Genomic DNA, 27232 nt, shown 5'->3' with positions numbered 1-27232 from the left:
TCATTCTCCTTCTGAGATTGACGGGACTATGATCAGCCAGTTGTCTAGGTACGGATGCACTTGTAATTCTGCCCTGCAGAGATGCACAGCAACCACCACCATTCTCTTAGTGAAAGTGTGGGGTGTTGTTGCCAAAGGGGAGCATCAAGAACTGGAAATGTTTCTCTAGGACATGGAATCTCAGATACTTTCTGTGCTCAAGAAAATGGGAATATGCAGGTAGGCTTCCATAAGCCTATGGAAGCCAGAAATTCCCCTGATGCTACCACAGAAATGACTGACCACACTGTTTCCATGCAAAAGTGCAGAACTTTCAGAGCTGTGACGTGTGTGAGATCCAGTATGGGTCTCCAATCTTCTACATCTTTCTTGGGCACTATAAAGTATCTGTCCAAGCCCGATTCTTCAGGTGGCACAGGCTCTATGGCCTGAAGTTCTACCAGTCTCTGCACTGTTGCTAAGACTTTGCTTGCCTTCTCTGGTCACCCCACTGAGGAATCCACAAACTAGTCTGTTAAGGGATGGGTGAACTTGAGCTTGTAACCGCCCCGAATGATCTCTAAGATCCAGCGGTCTGACGAGATCTATGCCCAGGCATTTGCATATTCCAAGAGCCTTCTTCCTATCCTCAGGGGAAATAGGGACGGAAGAAGAGAGAGATAGGAAGGGAAGGTAAAACATGGAAATGTAGATTTTGAAAAGAAAGCAGAAAAATTGAATATTTAAGTTAATGCCAAAGGTAGAAAGTGAAGACGGAGAGAAAAACAGTCAAAGGACAAGTAGGCCCTGGAAACATAGTTAAAAGCACAGAAAAATAAAGTCACCTGCCAACAAAGGTAGGGAAAATGATTTTATTTTCAATATAGTGAATGAAATGCGTCAGTTTTGAAAAAGGAAAGATATTAAACTTTAAATATGAGGACTGCAGAAAAAATAGGGTACTTGGAGGGAAAAAGAGTTTTTAACCTCATGTAAAATTGTCATTTCTTTAATAAGACATTAACTTTTTTTTCTGTGGCCCTCCAAGTACCTACAAATCCAAAATATGGCCCCACAAAGGGTTTGAGTTTGAGACCACTGACATAGACTGAGCTTGAGCAGGACACATGGTTATGCACACTGATTATAGAATACTATAATCTGAAAACATATATTTCCCTGCCTAGTCACTAGCATTTACACCAGCTCTGGTATAAGTGTTTGTGCCTACAATATAGGTGTTCTCTCGGCATGCTATACTGGTGTTTTATTGAGAAAGTAGGCACCTCTTTATAGAATTACTCTCCTAGTGTTGTCATTGAAGTGCTTGCTCTGTGCCAAGAGCCATTCACTAGTACTCCCTTCTGGAGCTCCAGGATTATGGACCTTGAATCAAGTCAGTAGATGTTGATCTTAAGCAATGATCAAAACTCCCTCTGCCCTGGAAGCTATTTTGTTAAAATTAGCCTTTGTTACAAATAAGTTCTATTTTTTTTTTTACGCTTGAGTACAGAACATTAAAAATTTACTTCTGAATATCAATATTGCTGAGGTCATTATCTAACAATCTGCAAGTGACTGTAAAATAAAATAATATGAGCAAAGAGAGAATACAACCTGAGATTGATAATAAAGATGAGCAAGATGGTCATAAGTGACCCAGCCAATACAGGGCATACTCAAAATGCATGGACCTTCCACTAATAACTTACTGACAGAGTGTTAGATCAAAAGTGCAATCAGTAAACTGATAAACTATACTGAGAAGATCTTTTATCACTCCACATTATTCTGGCTATAAATTCTAGTACACACAATCTGAGTCATAGAAAGCCTTCAACACTATATACAATCCAAAAGTATTCTTTTATATTTTATCATATTACAATGTAAAAATAACAGGAAATAAAATAATATGAGAGAATTAACATAATAAAGATCAATTGGCCTATCCCGTCTGTCCAATTATTTTGGTCTATACTTATAAGGATATATTATAGCTAGCCACATGAAGGATCCTTATGAGATCTTTTTTTTTTTTAAATCTTCTGCTTTGGTTCTCTGCCTTTCTGACTAAATAAATATTCTAGTTCCCATACTTAGGGCTCCTTTTACGAAGCTGCGTTAGGGCATTAACGTGCGGAATAGTACATGCTACATTGCCGCACGCGCTAGACGCTAAAGCAAGCATTGAGCTGGCGTTAGTTCTAGCTGCATAGCGTGCGGTGTAGTGTGCGGTAATATCCTGAGTGCGCTAAAAACGCTAGTGCACATTAGTAAAAGGAGCCCTTAATCTAGCATCCACTGTTTCTAACTCATTAAGTCATACTAAAAATATATTCCAAAATAAAACTAAAATGCAGTACTAGAGAAAAATAAAAAATGAAGGTGTACCTTCCTCCCTGGCAGCCAAGTCTCTTGGAAACATCTCGATGAAGAAACCCTTCCAAAAGGGACTTCAGTTCAGGAGTAAATGAATCTGGCAACTCTACGTTCTACAGAAAAATAAAAAAATAGAGCCCCCCCCATCAATATGTTAAGACATGAATTCTAAATATGAGGGCAATCTGAAACCACAAGAAGAAAACAGCTGTTGAAAAATATCACCATGAATGTAAGCCATTTTTATGGATGTTATACAGAGTTGTTTAAGTCAACACAACATCTTTTCTGAAAATGCACTTGAATTAGTCAAGAATGAAAGATTTGAAAGAGATTATTCTAGTCCTTACCATTGTCAGGGTCATTCGGTCGATCTCATGTTTATCTTTGGTTTTGTGCTGCCTGAAAGGGCTGTGCCTACAGAACAGAGGAAAAGTGACTGAAATGTAAAGTTGACCAAGAACACTGGACTACGAACACTTAAGAGATTTATACAAAATTACTATCAAATAGAACAAAACAAGGTAATTCTAACATGGTCAAAAACTGAAAGAGTCATACAGAAGAAATTAGTTATGTGTTTTGAGTAAATGTTTACTTTGCTTCAAAGTCAGATTATTTACTTCAAAATCCATCATATATGCTAGCTTCAGGTGAAATTCATGAATGATAGATTCCTCATACAACACTTATACACACCTATTATCTGGACTAACCTAGACAGAGAGCAGTCCGGATAATGGACAATCTGGATCATTGGACATTCCTTTTCGAAAAGAGAACGCACTTTGAGCATTTCATGTTGGGAATTATTTTGTTGTTTTTAAACTAAACTAAAATTAACGGCCTCTTTTACAAAGCCGCACGGCAATGGCTCCGAAGCCCTTTAAATCTCTATGGGCTTCGGGGCCATTAACGCAACCGTTAGCACAGCTTTGTAAAAGAGGCCGTAAATCTTGGACTTACGGTATATACCGAGTCATCCCTGAAAAACAAGGCTCGACATTTTTTTTACTGTATATCAGATATAATTTGATAACTATGATAGAGATTATGATAAAAAAAATTTAAAAATAAAGAACGAAAGTAGTCAGATAATTGGACATCTGGATAATCAAAGTTCATATTGGAGTTTTCTAGTGTGAGCTGAGGGAATTTAATAACAGGATGCTTGGGCAGGAAAGGCGGACAGGTGCTTATATTTCTTTATAAAATTAATTCCCTGATAGCTCCACCACAAAGCTATACCTGCACTGAGATAGGGTAATGATGTACATGAGTGTGATTTTATTTATTTATTTTTATTTAAAAATTTATATTCCGCATTTCCCACAATTCTATGTGGATTACAGTAAAACATCCAGAATCATGAACATCTAAACATGTCATACAAAAGTAGGCACTAATCCCCAAATTCTGTATTTGGTACCTAATTTTGAGTGTGCATATTGGTATGTGTGGTTGATGTGCATGCACAACTTAATTAGCTTAACTGGCACAGATAATTGCCAGCATCTGATTTGATGCTAATTGGCATCAATTAGAAGTTACACGCATTGCATAAAGTGCTATGTACTAGGTCCAGTTCACGAATTTAAAAGGGTGCATGGCCAGGGGAAGATTGTGGGCATTCCTAAAAGTTATGCACTAGCCAACAAGTTGGTGCATAAGTTAGGCACAGGCATATAGGCCTAGTTTTAGCTGACCTAAATAGGTGCACCTACAAGGGGCCACTGAAAAGTTCTCAGCCCAACCAACAAAGTTGGGGCAGTCTTCATTGAAGGCTACACACTTAGTCCAGTGATTTTCCACTTTTTTTGTTCCTTTGGAAAAAATAGTGAACAAAAAAAAGTGGAAAATTGCTGGACTAAGTGTATAGCTCTTGATGGACCCTGCCCCAACTGTGTTAAAGATCCTTCCTCCGTCGCACAGGACCAACATAAGTTGGATGAGTTGTTGGATATCTTAGCTACTTTTGGAGGAATCCAATGAGATCTATGTAATAGAAAATAGATTGACTGTAGAGTATTGGCTGATCTAATCGATTTAAACATATTAGACCAAATGTCTGTCCATATAGTGTCATCTATTGAAGTGTCAAGATCTTTCTTCCAAGCACTGATTACTTTTTGCATATATAAAGCTTTTGTTTATTGGAGAATCTTATATCTAATCTAATCTTCTATTTCTGCATCGCTCATACCTAGGTAGGCTCAAGGCGACTTATAGAGAGGGATGAGGATGGAGGAGGGGGGAGGAGAGGGAAAAGAGAAGAATAGAGGAGGAGGGAGGAGGGGGGAGGGGGAAGGGGAGGAAACATGGTGATTAAGTGTCAAATAGCTGAGTTTTCAATTTTTTCCAGAATATGGTGTGGTTAGGTTCTGTTCCGATAGCTTCAGTAAGGTCATTCCAAGTTTTTACACCAAGAAAGGTGAGCATGAAGTGGAAAACACATTTGTATTGAAGATTTTTTGTGGAGGGAAGATTTAGAAGTATTCTGCTGAGGGTTCTGCGGGAGGTAGACCATACTTTGGAGAAGAGTTGGACGAGAGGAGTCGATGAGTTTCTATAAAGTATATGGTGAATGATGCATGAAGTTTTGAAGGTTATTCGTGACTGCAGGTTGGGATGTAGAAATGCACCTTGACTGCGTAAAAAGAGATGGAAATATCGGCAGAGGCATTGGCTCCCTGGCACTGAGCTGAAATAGAAGGGAGAACCAAGACTGCCTGTGCCAATGACGAGCTATGAGAATCATGGTGGCAGCTTCCTGCTTGATTTTGACAAGTGTCTTTAGAATGAGAAGAGTAGATGGAAATGAGTAGAGATACTTGCATGTCCAATCCAGCAAAAATGCATACGCCGGTTTTTATTTATTTATTTTTTTTAATAGGCGGCCAAAAGATGTCCACTTCTTTTATTACTATCAGAATAATAATTAGCTTCTTTAATGAAGACAGACTGTGCAGAGGACTTTCTCAGCAAATAATTATATTGATATCTTAATTTTTGTAAATCCAATAATTAGTTTTGATTGTTGAGATCAAGTTGATGTTCCATCTCTTTATCTTTAATTTTGCATTCCAATGAGCATGTTTCTGCCATATGTTTCTTCTTTATATTAACTGAAAGGAAATAATCACTCCATAAATATAAGCCTTGAAGGTATCTCAGGTCATAAACTAGTTGGTATCTTCTGGCTTGTTATTCTGAAAAAATTCCTCAATCTTGGAAACTATCTTTGGATAACAACCCAGGATTAAATCTCCGTTGTTTAGATAAACAAATTTGAGAGATATTGAGTAGCATGAGCACTATTGCAGCATGATCTGATATAGAGATCTTTGATATCCGATTCATGGTAATGGTTCTGTAATGATTTACTAGTCAGAAAATAGTCAATTCTTGAATAGGAACAATGGGGAGCAGACTAAAATGTATAGCTAGCACTGTTCAGATGCGTAATTCTCCAAGAGTATAGCACAGTGGTTCCCAAACCCTAACATAGTAACATAGTAACATAGTAGATGACGCTAGATAAAGACCCGAATGGTCCATCCAGTCTGCCCAACCTGATTCAATTAAAATTTTTTTTTTTTTTTCTTCTTAGCTATTTCTGGATGAGAATCCAAAGCTTTACCCGGTACTGTGCTTGGGTTCCAACTGCCGAAATCTCTGTTAAGACTTACTCCAGCCCATCTACACTCTCCCAGCCATTGAAGCCCTCCCCTGACCATCCCCTCCAAACGGCCATACATAGACGCAGACCGTACAAGTCTGCCCAGTAACTGGCCTAGTTCAATCTTTAATATTATTTTCTGATTCTAAATCTTCTGTGTTCATCCCACGATTCTTTGAACTCAGTCACAGTTTTACTCTCCACCACCTCTCTCGGGAGCGCATTCCAGGCATCCACCACCCTCTCCGTAAAGTAGAATTTCCTAACATTGCCCCTGAATCTACCACCCCTCAACCTCAAATTATGTCCTCTGGTTTTACCATTTTCCTTTCTCTGGAAAAGATTTTGTTCTACGTTAATACCCTTTAAGTATTTGAACGTCTGAATCATATCTCCCCTGTCTCTCCTTTCCTCTAGTGTATACATATTCAGGGCTTCCAGTCTCTCCTCATACGTCTTCTGGCGCAAGCCTCCTATCATTTTCGTCGCCCTCCTCTGGACCGCCTCAAGTCTTCTTACGTCTTTCGCCAGATACGGTCTCCAAAACTGAACACAATACTCCAAGTGGGGCCTCACCAATGACCTGTACAGGGGCATCAACACCTTCTTCCTTCTACTGACTACGCCTCTCTTTATACAGCCCAGAATCCTTCTGGCAGCAGCCACTGCCTTGTCACTCTGTTTTTTCGCCTTTAGATCACTTTAAGCTTTAGAAGCTTTAAGACTGATATTATTTTCCAATTAGATCTGCTATACCAGTGGTTCCCAAACCCTGTCCTGGGGAACCCCCCAGCCAGTTGGGTTTTCAAGATATCCCTAATGAATATGCATGAGAGAGATTTGCATACCTGTCGCTTCCATTATATGCAAATCTCTCTCATGCATATTCATTAGGGATATCTTGAAAACCCGATTGGCTGGGGGTCTCCCAGGACAGGGTTTGGGAACCACTGGTATAGCAGATCTAATTGGAAAATAATATCAGTCTTAAAGCTTCTAAAGCTTAAAGTGACAGTACACTTTTACACTGTCCGTACCAGGCTTTGTGGATGACATCACCCACATGTGAGAATATTCCATCTTACTTTTCTTTTATTTTTTGTGGGTTGCTTAATTTTTGCCCTCTTTTTTAGCTTCTTACTTCTTTATTTATACTTTGATCCTGTATTTTGTAGTTTTCTTTTGTTCAGCCTTTTTATGCACTCTTTTGTATCTACAGTACAATTTTATCTTTAGCATGTAATTAACACTTCATCTATATTTAATATAGATTGTGAGTCCGCTGGGACAAAGAGGGTAATCTTTTTAGTCTGAAAATGTATCCCTCAATTCTAGTAAACCGCTTAATACTTATGTATAAGCGGTATATCAAATACAATAAATCAAATATGCTGCCTGCTTGTCCTAGGATAAGTAATAATTATTCTGTAGAACACAATGCATATGAAACTTTGTTTGCAATGAACTTCTGTAGGGCACATGGGTATAGTTTGTTTTCACATCACAATCTTCAATTTGTGGCCAACAAGCAGAAAATTGCAGGTCCCTCTAGAACTGCTTTGCCTACTTCTTTTAGCAGTACTGTGAGAGTGCTACCTCCACTCAGAAATATGAATGTGATACTTCTTCATCCTATGATGCAACAGGTCTATCATGAAACCACTCTCTCCACTAACCCAACGTAGGGCTAGATTCACTAACCCCCGATTCTGTGTCCAATCCGTTCCCGATTGCATGCAGGCCAATGAATTGAGAGAGAATAAAGCATGTAGGCCTGGACAGCGGCCTACATCAGAATTCACAAAAGGCCTGCATGCAAATGGGGATGATTGTTGACACGCTCCCCCCCTGCCTCCCCCCCACTGCACGGATCACTAGAGAGCGATCCTTGAGCATGTGCAGACCCTGACAGTAGTGACAGGAGAAGCAGCCTCCTATCACTGCTGTCAGGACTTCCAACAGCTTTTATTTATTTTTTTTTATATGGGCCGCAAAACATCGGCTGCTATGGATGGGGACCATGCCTGATGCCACAGATGCTGCCTCATGACTGAAACCCAACCATTTTTTCTGATCCAGGGGTAGAGACTTCTCGATTAGAAAGTGGAATTGCTGAAAATGAGAGCATCAGAGATTCTAATGTGGTTGCCCAGATTTCAACACCTTGACCTGTGAACATGATCCAGAGTAACCAAGCCTGTACAACTTTTCTTAGGAGGGCATGGAAAGTATAGCGTGAAGTGAAGAGTTTTTGTTAACTTGTTTCTTTAGGTGTGGTCAGCTCATGACAGGATGAAATTATAAGGCCTATTTATATTTACAATAGAACAACAACAATGTTTATGTGGATTGGATGTTTGAATAAGGATTTACTTTACCTATACAATGTTAATTAGATGTTGTAAAGTTGTTAATATAGAGTACTGTACCCCGCCTTAATGCCCTACACAAACTCTCAACCTTTCATCATCACTGCTAAGTGAGTGGAGAAGTGGCCTAGTGGTTAGAGCAGCTGCCTCATCACCCCCAGGGTTGTGTGATCTCCACTGCAGCTCCTTGTGACTCTGGGCAAGTCACATAATAGTTCATTGCCCCAGGTACAAAATAAGTACCTGTCTTAAATATGTAAACTCTTTTGATTGTAACCACATAGAAAAAGCGAAATATCAAATGCCATCTCAATCGTTCAATTTCTCCAGTGAGACCCGGGCTTGGTTTTTCTTTTTTTTTTTTTATTTCTTTCTTCATTTTAAATCACACAACAAGTGTAGAGAAATGCATCATTTATAACTTCTATATAACACTTGAAATTCTTTCTAATATCATCAGAGAAACATATATCCCTTCCCTCCCACCCTTCCTTAAATATTTCAAACAAAACTTATCATAAACATATTATGACTACTTAATGATTGTATACTTCTAAAACCACCCCCTCCCCCCAGTGTGTATATATAGTATCCAAGGAAAATGATGTCTACTCATTACAATATTTTTCCAATGGCCCCCAGATCTTTATAAAATTATTATAAATCCCTTTCTGCATAGCAATTACTCTTTCCATCTTATATATATGGCATAATGAGTTCCACCAAAATGTATAGTTAAGATTAGTATAGTTTTTCCAATTATTGGTAATATGCTGAATGGCGACCCCCATCATGATCAATAAAAGTTTGTTATTATGCGAAGAAATTTGACTTTTTTTCCTCATAGATATAACAAACAGAACAGTATCATAAGTTAATGCAACATGGTTTTCTAATAGACAATTTACTTGAGTCCAAATTGAATTCCAAAATAGCAAAATAGCAGGGACAATAAAAAAGTAAATGATCCAACGTCCCCGCTTCCAGATTACAGTGCCAGCATCTATTAGATTTAGAGCAATCTAACGTTTGTAAACGAACTGGGGCCCAAAATGCTCTATGCAAAAAAAAGAACCAAGTTTGCCTCATAGATGGAGACACTGTACATCTCATTCTCCAAGACCAAATTCGTGGCCATTGAGATGCAGAAATTTGCTGCTTAATCTCAATGTTCCAAATGTCTCTAAGACCAATTTTTGTTTTTTTATTCACATATCCAGATATTAATTTATACCACAATGCGGCTTGATGTCCCAAGAAGTCTGCTTGAAAGCATAGGAACTCCATACTGTATTGATTATTCAAATATTTCCATTCAGGGAACCCCACCTGAATAGCCTGTTTCAGCTGCAACCATTTAAAACTTTGTGATTTATTCAGACCAAATCTATGTTGTAGCTGTGAAAAATCAAGCAGCTTACCATCTGAAATAACATCATTCAGAGTTTGAATACCTGCAATAATTCAGTTCTTCCATAAGATTTTAGATCCGCCAATTTGAATCTTGGAGTTTATCCATAAAGATTGATTTGTTGATTTATTTATTGGAATAGGTGTTAAATTACTAATATATCTCAATGTTTTCCATGTGTCAGATAAAATTCTGTTTTCTTTGTATTTTCTAGGTAATTTAATAGTAGGAACATGAGCTAAATTTAAAGGAAACAAAAGACGCCATTCTAAATATAACCAATCAGGTGCATTATCAATGAGTTCTGGGAGGATCCAATACATACCCTGACGCAAAATATAGGCTTGATGATACCTATAAAAATTTGGAAAATTTACCCAACCCTCCTCAATTGGCTTTTGAAGAGATACTAAAGCAATTCTAGGCATTTTACCAAGCTAAATAAACTTCGTAAGGATACCATTAAGCTTTCTGTAAAAGGACCCCTGAAAAAAAATTGGTATCATACTCATTTGATAACAAACTACAGGCAGTATCATCTTAATAGTTTGAACTCTCCCCCACCAAGAAAGATGTAAAGGATTCCATTGCTCACATAACTCTGTAACTCTTTTTAATAAAAGTTTTTCATTCTCTTTTACTGTGTCATCAAGAATATTTTTTATCATAATACCTAAATCATCATCCTTCCATATAAATGGAAAGAATCAAATAATCTTTTAGAACAATGCACATTTAGAGGAAGAATTTCAGACTTACTCCAATTTATTTTGTATCCTGAAAATTTCCCAAATGTATCAATCAATTCTAACAAACATGGGATGATAGTTTCTGGATTTATCAAATAAAGCAGAATGTCATCTGCATATGCTGAAACTTTATATTCCCAATCTGAATGAGGAATACCCTGTATCCCCTTTGCTTGTTGAATGGCTAGTAATAAGGATTCTAATACAACATCAAACAGCAAAGGAGATAAAGGGCAGCCTTGTCTAACTCCTCTCTGTAAATTAAAGCTTTCAGATAAATTATTATTAATATTCAATCTTGCAGAAGGGGAGCTAAACAAATGTTTTAATCATTTGTATAAATCCAGATCCTATACCAAACCAGTCTAATGTTTGATACATAAAATTCCATTCAACTCTATCAAAAGCTTTCTCCGCATCCAAAGATACAGAAAAAGCTGGATCTTTCATATTTTTAGTTAAATTTAACATATGCAACGCTAATCTAGAATTATTAGAAGAATGTCTTCTAGCAACAAGTCCTGTTTGGTGCATATCAATACTATAAGGGAGAGTCTTAGCTAAGCATAAAGCTAATATCTAAGCCAAAAGTTTTCCATCCACATTTATTAATGAGATAGGCCTGTAATTTGAAACCAAAGTAGAATCTCTGTTTGGCTTTGGCAACACAATAGTTAATGATTCAGCCATAGTACCTTTAATGCAATCTTTAGTAAGTTGTGACCGATATAAATTTAACAAATGAGGTAAAAGAGTAATTTGAAATGATTTATAGAATTCTACTGTGAAACCATCACCACCTGGAGCGGATCCAACTCTAAGAGACTTCAGTGCTATTTCTAATTCTTTTAGAGATATAGGCTCATCTAAACTCCTTTTTATATGATCAGGAACCTTTGGTCAAATAATTAAGTTTAAAAATTCTAATCCATCTTTTTCCCTATCATCATAAGGCTCAGAAGAATATAGGTCTTTATAAAATTTTAAAAATTGACTTAATATATTTCCAATGCCTTTATCATCTTTAATTGCAACAATATTGTTCTTTCTTTTCTTTGCTTTAAGATAATTAGCCAATAATCTTCCCGCCTTATTTGAATTTCCATAATACATAGTTTGTTTGGAGAACAAATCTTTCCTAATTAATTTTGAAGATAATTCATTATATTTACCTTTTAAAAGAGCCTGTAAAGTGTTATGCTCCCATTTAGGCCCTGATTCTCCAAAGTGCATCCCGATTTTAGGCAGCTGTAGGCGTCCTACAGCTGTCTAATCAGCCAATCGGGATGCACGTTTAAAAAAAAAAAAAAAAGCTCCCCAGGCAGGTCTGAAGGCGCCTCCGGGAGCCTAGGGAGACTCGCAAGATGCCTAAGCTCGTCTAAGGGCCTTAGGCTGAACCTAGGCGGCCTTACTTGTCTCCCTAGTAGATGAGAAGCTTAAAATGTAGGCCAGCAAAATGCTGGTCTACATTGTAAGTAGACGCGGCCACTATACTTATCGCGGCAAGGGATCTCTCTGCCGCTATAAGTATAGCGGGCCGCGGCCTGTCCGATTGCTGGGAGGAGGGTGCCCAATCCCTCCTGCCCGAAGACGCACCCTCCCGACACTACCGACCGCCCCACCCCCGACACTACCGACCGCCCCCCCCCCCGACATTACCGATCTCCCCTCCCCCTGACAATATCGGTCGCTGGCAGGAGGGTGCCCAATCCCTCCTGCCCGAAGACGCACCCCCCCGGCGCTAACAACACCCACTCCACCAAACCTGTTCTTACAGATGGGTCTTGCACGTCGAGCAAGCATGCACGCCTTGTCGAAATGAGGTGGGCCCGCCCCTTCCCGGCCCATCCCGCCGAAGCCTAAGGCCTGATTGGCCCAGGCTCTAGAAGCCTGGACCAATCAGGCCTTAGGCATAGCGGGTCCGCCCATCCCCACTTAATCTAAGTCCTGATTGGCCAATCAGACCTTAGACTTAGTAGGGATGGGCGGACCCGCTATGCCTAAGGCCTGATTGGTCCAGGCTTCTAGAGCCTGGGCCAATCAGGCCTTAGGCTTCTGCGGGATGGGCCAGGAAGGGGCGGGCCCACCTCATTTCGACAAGGCGTGCCTGCTTGCTCGACGTGCAAGACCCATTTGTAAGAACAAGTTTGGTGGAGTGGGGGTTGTTAGCGCCGGGGGGGGTGCGTCTTCGGGCAGGAGGGATTGGACACCCTCCTGCCAGCGACCGATATTGTCGGGGGGGAGATCAGTAATGTCGGGGGGGGGGGGTCGGTAGTGTCGGGGGGGGGGCGGTCGGTAGTGTCGGGAGGGTGCGTCTTCGGGCAGGAGGGATTGGGCACCCTCCTGCCATCGATCGATATTGTCGGGGGGTGGGAGATCGGTAATGTCGGGGGGGACGGTCGGTAGTGTCGGGGAGGGGGGTGTGTCTTCGGACAGGAGGGTTTGGGCACCCTCCTGCCAGCGATTGGTCAGGGGGCCACGGCCCGCTATACTTATAGCGGCAGAGAGATCCCTTGCCGCGATAAGTGTAGCGGGCCGTGTCTAATCTAACCCGATTCTCTAACCCGCATTTGTAACATGGACGCCGGTTACAGAATCGGGGTTTAGTTTAGGCCGATTCTGAATAGGACGCCTCTCCCGGGCGTCCTATACAGAATCAGGGCCTAGGTGTCTTGCGGGCCTCGCCTTAAATATAGGCGGCCTGCCTGGGGAGCATTTTTTTTTTTTTTTAAACGTGCATCCCGATTGGCTGATTAGACAGCTGTAGGACGCCTACAGCTGCCTAAAATCTTTTAGAGAATCAGGCCCTTAGTGATCAATTTAGATTCAAATAATTTAATTTACTTTTCCAATTCAGCATATTGCATTTTAAATTGTTTTCTAATACAAGCAGAATATGAAATTATAGAACCTCTCATAGTAGCCTTAAAAGCATCCCATAAATTTTCAATGGAAACATCTTCAGTTGAATTAAAATGAAAAAATTCACTAATTTGAATTTTGAAATCTTCAAGGAATTTTGCATCCATAAGCAATGTATTATCAAATCTCCAAACAGGTCTACTATACCCTTGTTGATCTAATTGTATCTCAATCCATACACTTGCATGATCAGATACAATAATTGGATCTATGGAAGCTGTAATCACTTGTTGAACTATTTGAGTGGAGACAAAAATATAATCTATTCTTGAAAAAGACTTATGAACCTGTGAACAAAAGGAAAATTCCCGATCATTAAAATGAAGAATACGCCAAATATCTTTTAAATCACATGAACGAACCAAATTATCTAACCCTAAAGATTTTATATTTTTACATGGCAGCCGGCGAGGGAGGAGGTGGGACCTCTGGATGAGGGCAGCAGGAAGGGAGTGGTGAAGGAAGAAAAAGAGGTGGCTGACAGACTGAACACGTTCTTCTCGTCCGTCTTTACAAGGGAAGACACATCCAACGTGCCGGAACCGGAAAAGATCTTCAGGGGAGATCAAGGTGAAAAACTATCATGCATTGAGATAAGCCTCGAAGACGTACTCAAGCAGATAGATAGAATAAAAGCTGACAAATTTCCGGGCCCGGACGGAATCCACCCGAGAACACTGAAAGAGCTCAGAGATGAAACAACGGAGTTACTGCAGCAGATCTGCAACCTAACCTTGAAAACAGGGGTAATCCCGGAGGACAGGAGGATAGCGAATGTTACACCTATCTTCAAAAAGGGATCGAGGGGCGACCCAGGAAACTATAGACCTATAAGCTTAACCTCAATTCCAGGAAAGATGGCCGAATCCTTGATCAAGGAAAGTATCAATGAGCATTTAGAAAATAATAATCTGATAAGAACAAGCCAGCATGGTTTCTGTAAAGGAAGATCATGCTAAACTAACCTACTGCATTTCTTTGAGGGGATAAGTGAGCAATTGGACAAGGGTGACCCCGTAGACATCGTATATCTTGATTTCCAAAAAGCCTTCGACAAGGTACCCCATGAGCACCTACTGAGGAAACTGTGGAGCCACGGGGATGTGCACAGATGGATCAGAAGTTGGCTGGCAGATAGGAAACAGAGGGTAGATGTAAAGGGACACTACTTGGTCTGGAAAGGGGTCACAAGTGGGGTCCCACAGGGGTCAGTGTTGGGACCACTGCTGTTCAATATATTTATAGACGACCTGGAAACAGGGACGAAGTGCGAAGTTATAAAATTTGCGGACGACACAAAACTCTCCAGTAGAGTCAGAACCGTGGAGGATTGCAAAGAATTACAAGGAGACTTAAACAGACTGAGTGAGTAGGCAATAAAATGGCAGATGAGCTTCAATGTAGAAAAATGTAAGGTCTTGCATGTGGGGAAGAGGAACCCAATGTACAGCTATACGATGGGAGGGAGGGTACTGGGGGAAGGCAGCCTTGAAAAATACTTGGGGGTTTTGGTGAATAAAACGATGAAGCCGGCGGCGCAATGTGCAGCAGCCTCAAAGAAAGCAAACAGAATGTTGGGCATAATCAAAAAGGGTATCACTACCAGAACGAAGGAGGTTATTCTACCATTGTATCGAGTGATGGTTCGCCCACATCTGGAGTACTGTGTCCAGTACTGGTCGCTGTACCTTAAGAAGGATATGGCGATACTCGAGAGGGTTCAGAGAAGAGCGACACGGATGATAAAGGGCATGGAGAACCTTTCGTATGCTGAAAGGTTGGAGAAGCTGGGGCTCTTTACCCTGGAGAAGCGGAGACTTAGAGGAGATATGATAAGAGACATAAGATAATGAAAGACATAGAGAAGGTGGAGAAGAACAGATTCTTCAGGCTAGCCGGGCCCACAAAAACAAGAGGGCATTCAGAAAAATTGAAAGGAGACAGATTCAAAATGAACGCTAGGAAATTCTTCTTCACTCAAAGGGTAGTGGACACCTGGAATACGCTCCCAGAGGAGGTAATAGGGCAGAGTACAATATTGGGCTTCAAAAAGGGATTGGATGACTTCCTGAAGGATAAGGGGATTGAAGGGTATAGGTACAGGTATTAAATGAATAGGGGATGAAAGACTTAGGTAAGGTCCAATTACAGGTCACGGACCTGGGGGGCCGCCGCTGGTGCGGACTGCTGGACACGATGGACCCCTGGTCTGACCCAGCAGAGGCAATGCTTAGGTGCTTATCTATTAAAGGATCCATAACAGCATTAAAATCTCCAGCCATCACTATTTTAGAAGCAGCCAGTGGGAGTATCAACCTCTGTAATGATTTAAAGAATTCCTGTTGACCTGAATTAGGGGCGTAAATATTTAACAAAGTCAGGGTATTATTTACCATACTCATATCTACATGCAACCATCTACCTAAAGGGTCTGAATTTACTAATTGAAAATTGGCAGTACATTTTTTATTAATAAGAATAGCTACCCCTGCTTTTTTTCACACTGCAGGGGCAAAAAAATATTTCTTCACCCAACCCCCTTCCAATTTCTTTGATTCCACCATATTCAGATGGGTCTCTTGAATATAGTAGATATCAGACCTCTGTTTTTTCATATAAGCTAATATTTTTTTCCTTTTTATATGGTGATTAAGGTCATTAACATTAAGTGAAAAAACTTTAAAAGTCATCATGGTAATTAAAAATAATATTATTATTTGAAAACATGAAACTGAAATAAATTTTGATCTCATAAGCAGACACCATTTTCCTTAATTTAAACTCTTGAGACTGAACACTACCCCATTTTAACCCACCACATTCCCCCCTTTCCCCCACCCCAACCCCCCTAAAGAATGATAAATGTATAAACTTGAAAACACACATATTTGATCAGGTAAAGAGAATTTCCCCCCTAGAAAAAATCAAAAACAATTGATCTTTAACAATAAGTTACATTAAGAAATATAAATAATTAATCCCTTTCCAAATAACCCCAGTAAACCAAACCAAATCCCTTAAAACAAAAATGTTATGAGAAATAAAAACAAAGTCAGAAAATTATGTTGAAAATCTAAAAAATTATTGTTATACTTAAGTATCCCATATGAAAAACTTTCATCATTCATAAATTTTGAGAAAATCCTGAATGAATGACAGAAATAAATAATTTAATCAAAGTAAAAAATCTTGTCAAGAATAAGCAAAGTATTATAAAATAATACCTATATGAGAATACTCATCAAAAAGTAATAAATGAGAAAAATAATAAACTAAGCACCCAAATATCATGAACTATTGATTATCCATAACATTTAAATCACCCTATATCTATATATAAGAAATAATATCATCCCCTTGAATACCTTCATAAAAGCATTAAACTACAGTTGCTTCAAAAACTGTCGTCATCGTAATAATTTCTTAACCCCATAAAAGGACAACATTCCAATTATAAACCATTCTCTACACTGAGCCACTAAACTTTAAAAATAACTGTATTTAAAGCTCAAATTAAATAATACAAATATATGCATGTTTCAAAATAAATTAAGTTTTAAAAACACAACTCCTGGAAGAAAAATATTAAAGTAAAAGAATTTATGAAATCATAGGTTCTTCTTGTTTCTGTAAGAAATCCTGTAAATCTTCTGGTTCCTTAAAATTTGAAGTTTTGTTCTTGTAAGTCACTTTCATCATCGCCGGATAAATCAGCCCATATTTTGCACCTATACTTCTTAGGTCTTAGGTCCAGAAATCTCTTTCTCTTAGCTGCAGTGGCAGGAGCAAAATCCGGCACAAGATGTATATGAGAATCTTGAAACTTGAAACTTTTATTTTCTTTAGCCAGCCGAACAATATCCAGTACTTGCTGATGTTTTAAGAGCTTGAATATTACTGGATGAGGTCCACCTTTGATTATCACTCCTCCTAGCCGGTATCCTATGAGCTCTTTCGATTTCAAGAGGATATTTCATGTTGATTGGGAGGATTTTAGGGAGGATGTTTTCCAAAAAGGAAGTAATATTATTCTTTTCTGCCCCTTCCGGCAGCCCTATTAGTCACAAATTACTCCTCCTCTCCCTATTATAACAATCTTCCAGCATTTGAATATTTCAATTCTCTTTTGTACTGGCTTCATTTGAAATAAATCATTTTCAACTGTCAGCATTCTATCATTGAGATTTACAATTTTATTCTCAACTAATTCCATTTTCCTGTTAGGAATAACTATCTCATCTTTAACCTCCTTAATGTTTTTAGAGTTGTCAGAAACAATTTCCCTAATTGCTCTGAGCTCCCGGAGGATTTCAATAGTGTCTATATTTTCTTTCACTGCTTGGTTTTTCGAAGGAGTCGGAGGCTCAGGTTTTGCTCTTTTGGCACTAGCCGTTACAGCAAAAGCTGAATCAGCCTTGTCATTCTTGCCAGACGCCATAGGTTAACAAAACCTTTCTGTATCGGACAGAAAAAATCAATTTTTGTAACCTATATAATCTATCAAAAGATCTATCGGGACGGAGCTCACCGTTCACCTGACCGCTGTCATGCGCTTCCAAGCCACGCTCCCTGGGCTTGTTTTTTCTGATAAGATCATCTGGAAAATTGAATGCTGCTTTTCCCAGTTATACAGTCCATCAGCTGCACAGGAACTTCACACAGATCTCTCTGTAACAGATTTATCTTTACTTCCTCAACAATTTCATTCAGCTTTATTCTGGATCAGGCAGTAGGGCTGACCTTCTCAGTTTCACCTACCGAGAAATGTAGAATGTTGCCGGATGCCTTTTACAGGTTAACTTAATGATTAAGCAAAATAGTTTTTAAAGGGGAAAAACTCTAGGATGAAATAAAAGATAACATTAAACCTAAAAACTTTTTTTAAAACACAGTTTATATATTTTACTCACCCTCTCAGAAGTTTGAACAGCATACAGCCTAAAGAGAACCAATCTGCACTGCTATCATATGCTGTTCCCTTCTGTAGCACTTCTGGAGCCATATAGCCATGGGTCCCACTGAAAGAATATAATCAAAACAGATCTGTTTTTATTTGAAAAAATAATATGATATGTTCTACATTAGTAGTGGTATAGAAGCTTTCAATAAACAAGTATCCTTTATAAAAAAAAAAAATTAATACAGGACTCGCTATCCAAAGGGATATTTTACTCAAATCAAATATGAAGAAAACAATTTCCTGACAGGAGTGGTAAGACCCAAAAAGAGCAATTTTCAAAAGCAATTTACCAGGATGAATTGGCTATCTGAAAACTTTTAGGCAGCTTTTAGGCATGTAAAAATGTACTCAGATATCAACACATGTAAGTTTATCTGTATTCACAGTACCACAGTCATGTTTCATGCTCCATAACAAACAGGGTATAGGTTTACACCATATTACATATGAAAATAACATAAGAATAGCCATACTGGGTCAGACCAATGGTCCATCTAGCCAGGTATCCTGTTTCTAACAGTGGCCAATTCAGGTCACAAGTTCCTGGAAGAAACTCACATAGTAGCAATATACAATGCTACTGATCCCAGGGCAAACAGTGGCTTATCTCATGTTTGTCTCAATAGCAGACTATGGATGTTTCCTCCAGGAACTTGTCTAAACCCAGCTACGCTAACCGCTATTACCACATCCTCTGGCAATGAGTTCAAGAGCTCAACTATTCCTTGAGTGAGGCATGATGGGATTATACAGTCCTCTCATCCACATAAGCTGCTTCTATAAGTAGATAAATGATCAACATTTATGCCCTGATTGTTTTTTCTTCCCTAAACAGCTTTCAAGCTGAAAGCACATTTGTCTATTATCAACAATAATCAGTAATCAAGATAAAAATATACTTACAATTAGTCACTAAGTTTCATGGTGCTGCTATGTAGGCATTTAACCGTTATTTAAAAGAAATGGATTCCAGAATTGAATCACAACTAATGATTCATAATTACTATTGCTATTTATGAGTCAGTGACTATTGTAATGCAGGTCTTTTTGCAGTTAACAAGCAACAGTAAATTTCTGTAATAAAGGGGGTCTGAAAGAAATACAATATAAATGTTTTGCTTTGCATTTTCCCCAATTCTTCAGCATTTCCCCCTTTGGATAAATACAGCTTGTAGATATAGAAGTTTCAGAACCGTAGGGAAAAATATCTTAATAAAAAATATCTTTCTGTTCTATGGATTTCAGTTCAGAAAGGGTGTCTATTAATGAGTGGGATAAAAAGCTGTTCTTCTTTCCTTCAATTGAAGCAGTTTCACATTTTAAATGAACAATGGGTGATCGTGACATGCCAGATTGTTCTCCAGGCTAAGCCTACACATCAGCTGTTAACACAGCTACGAAAAAACGGCTGGGCTTAGAAAGATTCTCACAGCCTTCACCTGATCTTTCCAGCTGGCAGTTGCTCTGCTACGTCTGACCAGTCTTGTGACACCTTTTGAAGCTTATCTGCCAAACAAATCATCATTAATAACACTCTTGTGGTTTTCTAAAGCCTACTCCAAAATTGCCTTGTTTATTATGCAAGAGTCAAAACGTTTCTACTTGACTGAGTGTCAGGAAGAATGAGCACACAGCAAAATGGACTCTGCCTCAATATGGTGGCTATAACTGAAATAATGTCTTAGTGCTGCTAAAGGCCTCTCTTCTCATTTAAACCATGAGGACAGAATTCTGTTCGTGGTACACTGCTCATAGATATCAAACATAGAGCCTTTTGCATTGGGTGTTAGGCATGGTAGCATGCAGCAGGAACAGGTGAAGCAACTTGAAGGGAAGGAGAAGAGTAGATGAAAAAAGAGGAATAAGAGACGGAGATAGAGTAGACAGAACGGAGTGAGTGGACAGAAGTAAGTCAGGTGAGTCTGTACTGTAGATGGAAGTGAATGAAAAAGAGGGAAGAATGTGAATTGGATGAAGAGAATGGAAGAAAAAAAAAGAAAGAATAAAGCAAGGTGCATGAAAGGAAAGGTTGGTGGGAGCAATGAAATTATAGTTGGAGGCAAGGGCAGAAAAAAAGATTCATATGCAAGGGTGAAAGAAAGAAAAATGGCTGTACAAAGATAGATGAAAAAGGGAATACATAAGAATAGGAGAAAAAAGTAATTAGAATTAGAAATAGTCCTGAGGAAATGACTTCAGAGTGCAGGCTCGACCAGTCATGAGCAATCAGGAGGAGACATTACTCACTGCCAGTGAAGACTCGAAGAGGTATGGGAGGAATGAATCTAACAGACCCCCATCCCTGGGGGGATGCCAGGCACCATCACAGGCACCATGCAACTGTTTTTCATTCATTCATTCATTCCATTATTCAGCCCATCCTCCTGACAGTGCCCAGAAAGGGTTACAAAATAGCATTTATAAAAATAAAACAATGTAAAGAATAAAACAAATATAATAAAATCCACAGCAGTTCCAGCCTATCAATTTCTCTTCTATACATCAAAATATTAATTTAAAATAAATATGTTTTCACAGCTTTATGGAATCCCAGTAGGTCACTGAGATCTCGGAGCAAGAGGAGCTCCATTCTACAACCCGACCAAAAAATAAGAGTACACACAGGAATGTGCAGTGACCACCTGGGAGGATAAATTGGTAACTGGTATTTTGGTGACATATCATGGAACACTCAAGGGGAAATTCTGTAAATGATGTCTAAAAAGATAGGCACCTATCACGTGTCATTCATACTTAGGTGCCTATTACAGAATCGCGCCTATCGGTGCCTAACATAAGACTAAGGTGCCTGTAATGTGGGCTGGGGTTTTAAAGGCCTACATCAGGGGTGTCCAACCTGCGGCCCGAGGGCCGCATGCGGCCCGGTGAAGTATTTTGTGCAGCCCCGGTCGAGGGCGATGCAGTGTTTTCCTCTGCTGCCCCTGGGTGTTTACCGTCTTGCTGGCTCCCTCCTCTATCTTGCTGCAGCGTTTGTGCGGTCCCAGAAACATTTTTTTCAGCCAATGCGGCCCAGGGAAGCCAAAAGGTTGGACACCCCTGGCCTACATTATAGGTGCCTAAGTTCTTTAGAGAATTGTGCCTACTGGCGACTAAATCCTTCTCCACCCTAAACGCACTTGCTTTGGAATTAGACACCACTAGGCACTATGTGATGGGCATCTATCTTTTATAGAATTGTGCCTAAAAAGATAGGCACCTATTGCCCAATTTAATTTTTTTTCAATTATGATTTTATTAAAGCTCATAATTGAAGCCAATGTACTAATTAAAGCTGCATAATTTACTAATTAAAGCCAATTTACTAATTAACTTCCCCCTTTTTTTATCAAGCTGTGCTGCATTTTGAACCACTGGAGTCTTACCAAAGTCTTATCTGATAATTTTACAAACAGTATATTATTGTAGTCAATATACAAAAAGACATAAGCATAAAAATTTAAAGAAAACTGGCTAAGCCAAGATATAGAAATACCTAAATGATAACAGATCTGTATACTTCTTCATTTACTGTGTTAATGCAGTACTTACACACTAGCATGTGGTTTCTTTTTGGAAAAATCACAGGCAAGACCGAGGTCTGATATCCTTACGTGTCCATGCTCATCTAGCAGGATATTTGCAGGCTGCAAAAAGATAACGAAAAGTATTAATTGATTATATACAAAAGTATATAGTTATTTCTCATTTTTTTTCCATTATTAAATTACTTTCAGTAAACAATCTAGTCTGTGAGATCAAGTTTAAAAAAATTAACAGAATTTCATTTAAAATCCTAATTTTAAGCATCTAAATTTTAGAAAATGTTCAGCCTAACTGCTATTTAGCCAGTCAGGAGCCATTTCAAGCTGTACTCACTACTTAAATCCACAGAGGTAAACTTCCCATGCAAAAGTATATTAAACCAATAATATCTCATTATGGTGGTAATTTTAGGTTTATTTACGGTAGAAATACGTATAAACTGACACTTAAAACATTTATCTTGTATAAATGTCTAATTCTCCATTTTACAAGGTTGTTATGTACCTCTCAAACCTAACTACATACAAATGGCAAGAGGATGTTATCTGGGCATGTTTTGGGAAAGACAAAAATTACAATGACATGGGGTACACTCAATGAAACTGCAGGGAAATACTTTTAAAACCAATAGAAGGAAATATTTTTTCACTCAGAGAATAGTTAGATCTGGAACGCGTTGCCAGAGGTTGTGGTAAGACTGGATAGCAATATTATTACTTTAATAGGTAATCAGAAATTTACACAGAAATTTTAGAAAAAAAGTTGCTCTTACTGCAAAAACCTTAGGCTAATCTCCCCACAATTGAGGTAAGGCTAGTTGGCCCAATATTATTTATTTATTTGATTTATTAACAGCCTTTATGAACAAACAAAATGTTCTCAAAATGTTGTTTTGCTAAGTGATTCCATTGGGAGTAATTTAATAAAGTGCCCATATGTAAGATCACATACAGAAAAGGGCAATTTATAAAACAACAAAGCTGCACCTGTATAACAAGGATATGCACGGAAAGTGTGCATCTACTTTTATGCAATCTATATATACTTCTGCCTCCGTATTTGCTGTGATAGGGGAATAACAGAACCGCAAATACAGAATAACTTTTTCATATGTTATTCGCTGTTTTCTATTAAAAACCACTGTGAATATGGTGGAACCGTGAATAACATGGTGGGAGACCTGGACTGTTCCTGAAGGAGAGGCAAAACACGGTGAAGAAAGTGCGGGGAATCAGTGATTTTCTCTGTAAATGCATGGAATCAGCGATTTCTTTATGCAAGCTGATGTAATTTGGGGGGTAGGAGCCAGCAAGCTAAAAACCATGAATAATCGAAACCGCAAATATGGAGGGAGAAGTGTATTGGCATTTTCAGCATGTTGGTGGGGTGAAAAAGAGGCAGAGCTGTGATGCACACACAAATTTATATCTTCGGAACAGGCATACATTTGAACATCTATATTTATTCCCTATTGGCACTGGATCTGTTGAAAGCATGTAATTTTAGCTTCGTTTTGTCTTTTTAAAAACTAGCTTAAAATAGGCACCTTTTTGGACATCTCACAAAGGTGTTCTGTTATAAAATTACCCTCACAGAGTGTGGACTGTTATTGTGTTGAAGTTGCAGTAAGTAAGACCATTTACCTTCAAGTCTCGGTATACCACAAATCGATTGTGCATATGCTCTAATCCCAGAATGATTTCAGTAGCATAAAATCTCATTTCCTTTTCAGAAAAAACCCCATGCTGAGAGAGATGATAGTGCAAATCTCCTCCTAAAGCAGAAATTTGACATGCATATAATTGAAAAACAGCAATAATACTACATTTTAGAACAAACTAGTTTACATAGGTTGTATAATTTTTGGAGAAAAATAATTTTTTTGGCATAAACCTCAAGATTAGTTGGAACTTCGTAAGCAGACAACTTTTTTAAAACTGTCATTGAAATATACATTTAATATAATACTGTAGTTTTAGTGTAAAAAAAAATCTGATTAAAAAAAAACTAAAAATACTTATTGCATGTTTCCAATGTTTTATTATATGTGATTTGTAGACTGCTTTGGATTGAAATGTATTGAAGAAACATGGGTACAGTGATATAGTATAACATAACATGATATGGCAGATGAAAGTTCTCAGTTTTGTGTGGACTGATCATTTTAAAGATAAATATTTCTCTCATAAATTAGTTGTGGTTTGAAATGATGACAATTATATGCAAATTTTCATAATACAGTAGACTCTCAGTTAACTGGCACCCATAGGGATTGATAGATGCTGAATAAATGTAGTTTCTGGTTGCTTGAGAGTTACTATTAAAAACAGGCCTAACTAATACTATACCCCATACCAGGGCTGCCCAAGTCCGGTCCTCGAGATCTACTAGCAGGCCAGGTTTTCTGGATATCCACAATTAACATGCATGAGAGAGATTTCCATACCAAGAAGGCAGTGCAGGCAAATCTCTCTCGTGCATATTCATTGCGTATATCCAGAAAACCTGGCCTACCAGTAGATCTCGAGGACCGGACTTGGGCAGCCCTGCCCCATGCTATTCCATACCATAAACTGTTCCAGACAAAATACCAGACATGTGGTAAGCAAAGCATGGGAGCAATCAGATGGGGTGTGCCAAGTTTATACTTAAATTTGTACCATAAATTGATCTTATTTTCAGTTTTATTTAAAGTATTACAGCGTTTCTTAGATTTTTTTTCCAATTGCTTGAGAGTTCTGGTTAACTGAATTCCAGTTAACATAGAGTCTACTGCTAGATTGATTACAGGGGTTCCTAGGAGCTCACAAATATATCCTATATTAAAACAATTACATTGCTGCCTATTCAGCAAAGAATACATTTTAAGATCATTGCAATCATTCATCAGATATTATATCATATTGCTCCTAGGGTACTACAAGAATTGTTTGAAATTTACCAACCTAGAAGAAATCTAAGATCTGAAAATACAATGAAATTGAGCTTAGAGGGTAGGATGTCTGTTATTCATGCTAGAATTGGAGCATCAATGATGTCAGTTGTGGGTGTCAAACTTTGGAATGCTCTGCCTGGCATGCTGCGATTTTGTGCAGGAAAGATTAACTTCAAGAAAATGTTGAAAATATAGCTTTTTGTTAATGCTTTCCTATGAAAATGTTGCTACTTCTTTTCCTCCTGTAAGATACAGCGCTAACGAATATCTGGGTTTCTACCTTTTACAGTTTTATTCCTGAATGTTTAATTGATAAGATGTCTGTCTATTGTTTGCTCATATGCATGTGACTAAAGGGTGATTAGGATATTATGTATGTAATCAATATTTAACTGCATAGTTTTATGCGGTATATACATTTTTAAATAAATAAATACTGTATATGTTCTCTTAGGCTTCCGCAGCTGGTGTCATGATTATTGCAGTTGTCTGGGTCTTGCTGCATCTAGGTAGGTAGAACCAATGTTTCAAATAGAAACACAAAAAGTGGAGTCTCAGTGGTATCCCAGCTATGGTGATCAAGAGTGCTAAATGTCTATAAGAACAGTCTCTGTCGCAAGGTCTTTATTCTTGTAAAACAAGCTTTTATTGATATGTCCCTCTATTGATGGCTGAAACATCAGTGCTACCTACCCAGGTTTGGCGAGATCTGGACAACTGCAACAATTTCATAATATAGTTTACCTGAAGAAGGATATGGGGGGAAGTTATCAATATGGGCCACTGTTAAGCTGGGCTATTTAATGTTAACCTGGGTTATTAGTAACTAGGTCTCACTGCATAAAATGGGGCCTGTGTTAAAAGCACAAAATGTGCTAAAATAACCTGCCTTAACGGCAGCCCACATTGATAACTTCTGTAAAAGTGAAGTATTGTCTATTGCATTTTAAGCCTTTTGGAGTGAAGTTGGAGCACCATAAATTAGCAATTGTTTTTTTTCACAGCTAGTAATGGAAACAGTCATGCCTGCCGACAATGGACATGGTACTTCGTAAGATGGACTATGTTGTATACGAGATGACTAAACTGAGGCGATTGAGAACAGCCAGCTGATTGTTTTTCAAAAGGTCTGAGACCTTTACCACACCTGGAGAACTCAAATTATGTCTAAGCCCACCATTTTGAGTTAATATTGTAACTTTTGGCATGGATTAAAGTTGTTTTTACATTCAATGCTACTATCGGCTTGGCTGTATCTGGCTATTCTTGGGAGGGCATGTGAGGGTGGGGGAACTTTTTTTAAATTGAATTTAAATATTATTACATATAATAACAAGGAAAGGATTATTACATGGAAATCAAAAGAAAGAAATACAATTCCTGTTTACAAATCCTCTAGTCGACATCATGGAAGAGTAACCTATCAGCAAGGATATTAAAACATAATCATGATTAAACCAATCAACTATCACTGGTGCTTGAATATTTCACCGAACTCCTTTCCTATTGAAGTTACTTATTAGTTTCATGCAATTGCCAAAATTGCTCTAGCTACTGAATCCCAAAATATATATTCACAATCTTTAAATTTCAAGATACATTTGTGGTACAAATTATTATCTGTATATTTGAATAAGAAACCAAAAACTGGACTTAGAGATATTTGGAGCATTGAAATAAAGCATCAAATTAATGCATCTCAATGGCCACGTATTTGGTCTCGGAGGTTGAAATGTACAATGTCTGCATCTATGAGGCAAACATGGTTTTTCCTGTTGCATAGAGCACTCTGGACCCCTGTTCGTTTACAAAAATTAGATTGCTCTAAGTCTAACAGATGTTGGCATTGTCATCTCAAGGCTGGAACTTTAGATCATTTATTATTTCATTGTCCATTTATTTAGGCTTTTTGGCAGTCGATCTGGGATCAAATAAATTGTATGTTAGAAAATCATGTGGCATTGTCGTATGACACAATTTTAATTGGCATGTCTATGAGAGTTAAGAGCCAAATATCTTCCAATAATAGCAAACTTTTAATGATTTTGACAGGAGTTGCCATTCAACAAATAACATATAATTGGAAAGATTATAAAAGATTGAACTATTGTTTTTGGTGGAATTCAGTGTGCTACTTGTATAAAATGGAAAGGGAGTTAGCAGTTCAAAAAGGATATTTCAATAAATTTAAGGATGTGTGGGGGCCATTGATGAATTATTGTAAGGATTAATTATCACCTTTCCCTACTTAATATAATTGCTGATTTGGGATGGGGGGGTGGTATTTTTGTTTTTGAATTCAT

General features: G+C 38.4%; 1 protein-coding gene across 10 annotated transcripts in view; it reads right to left on the bottom strand.

The window, feature by feature from the left end:
• The window catches only part of GRK3 (G protein-coupled receptor kinase 3), a 466643-nt gene that overhangs the window by 75378 nt on the left and 364033 nt on the right, over window positions 1-27232 (bottom strand). For all 10 annotated transcript variants that reach the window (XM_033955477.1, XM_033955470.1, XM_033955473.1 and 7 more), the window contains 5 exons: window positions 23638-23768; window positions 22001-22095; window positions 18402-18509; window positions 2712-2778; window positions 2374-2474 (listed from right to left, as the gene is read on the bottom strand). In XM_033955477.1, coding sequence (XP_033811368.1) covers window positions 2374-2474; window positions 2712-2778; window positions 18402-18509; window positions 22001-22095; window positions 23638-23768 — 502 coding nt within the window. The remainder of the gene's footprint in view (window positions 1-2373; window positions 2475-2711; window positions 2779-18401; window positions 18510-22000; window positions 22096-23637; window positions 23769-27232) is intronic.

The sequence above is a fragment of the Geotrypetes seraphini genome, chromosome 8 (assembly GCF_902459505.1).
Source record: "Geotrypetes seraphini chromosome 8, aGeoSer1.1, whole genome shotgun sequence".
NCBI lineage: Eukaryota > Metazoa > Chordata > Amphibia > Gymnophiona > Dermophiidae > Geotrypetes > Geotrypetes seraphini.
The sequence above is the reverse complement of the archived record's forward strand: the minus strand, read 5'-3'. Positions and strand labels throughout refer to the sequence as shown.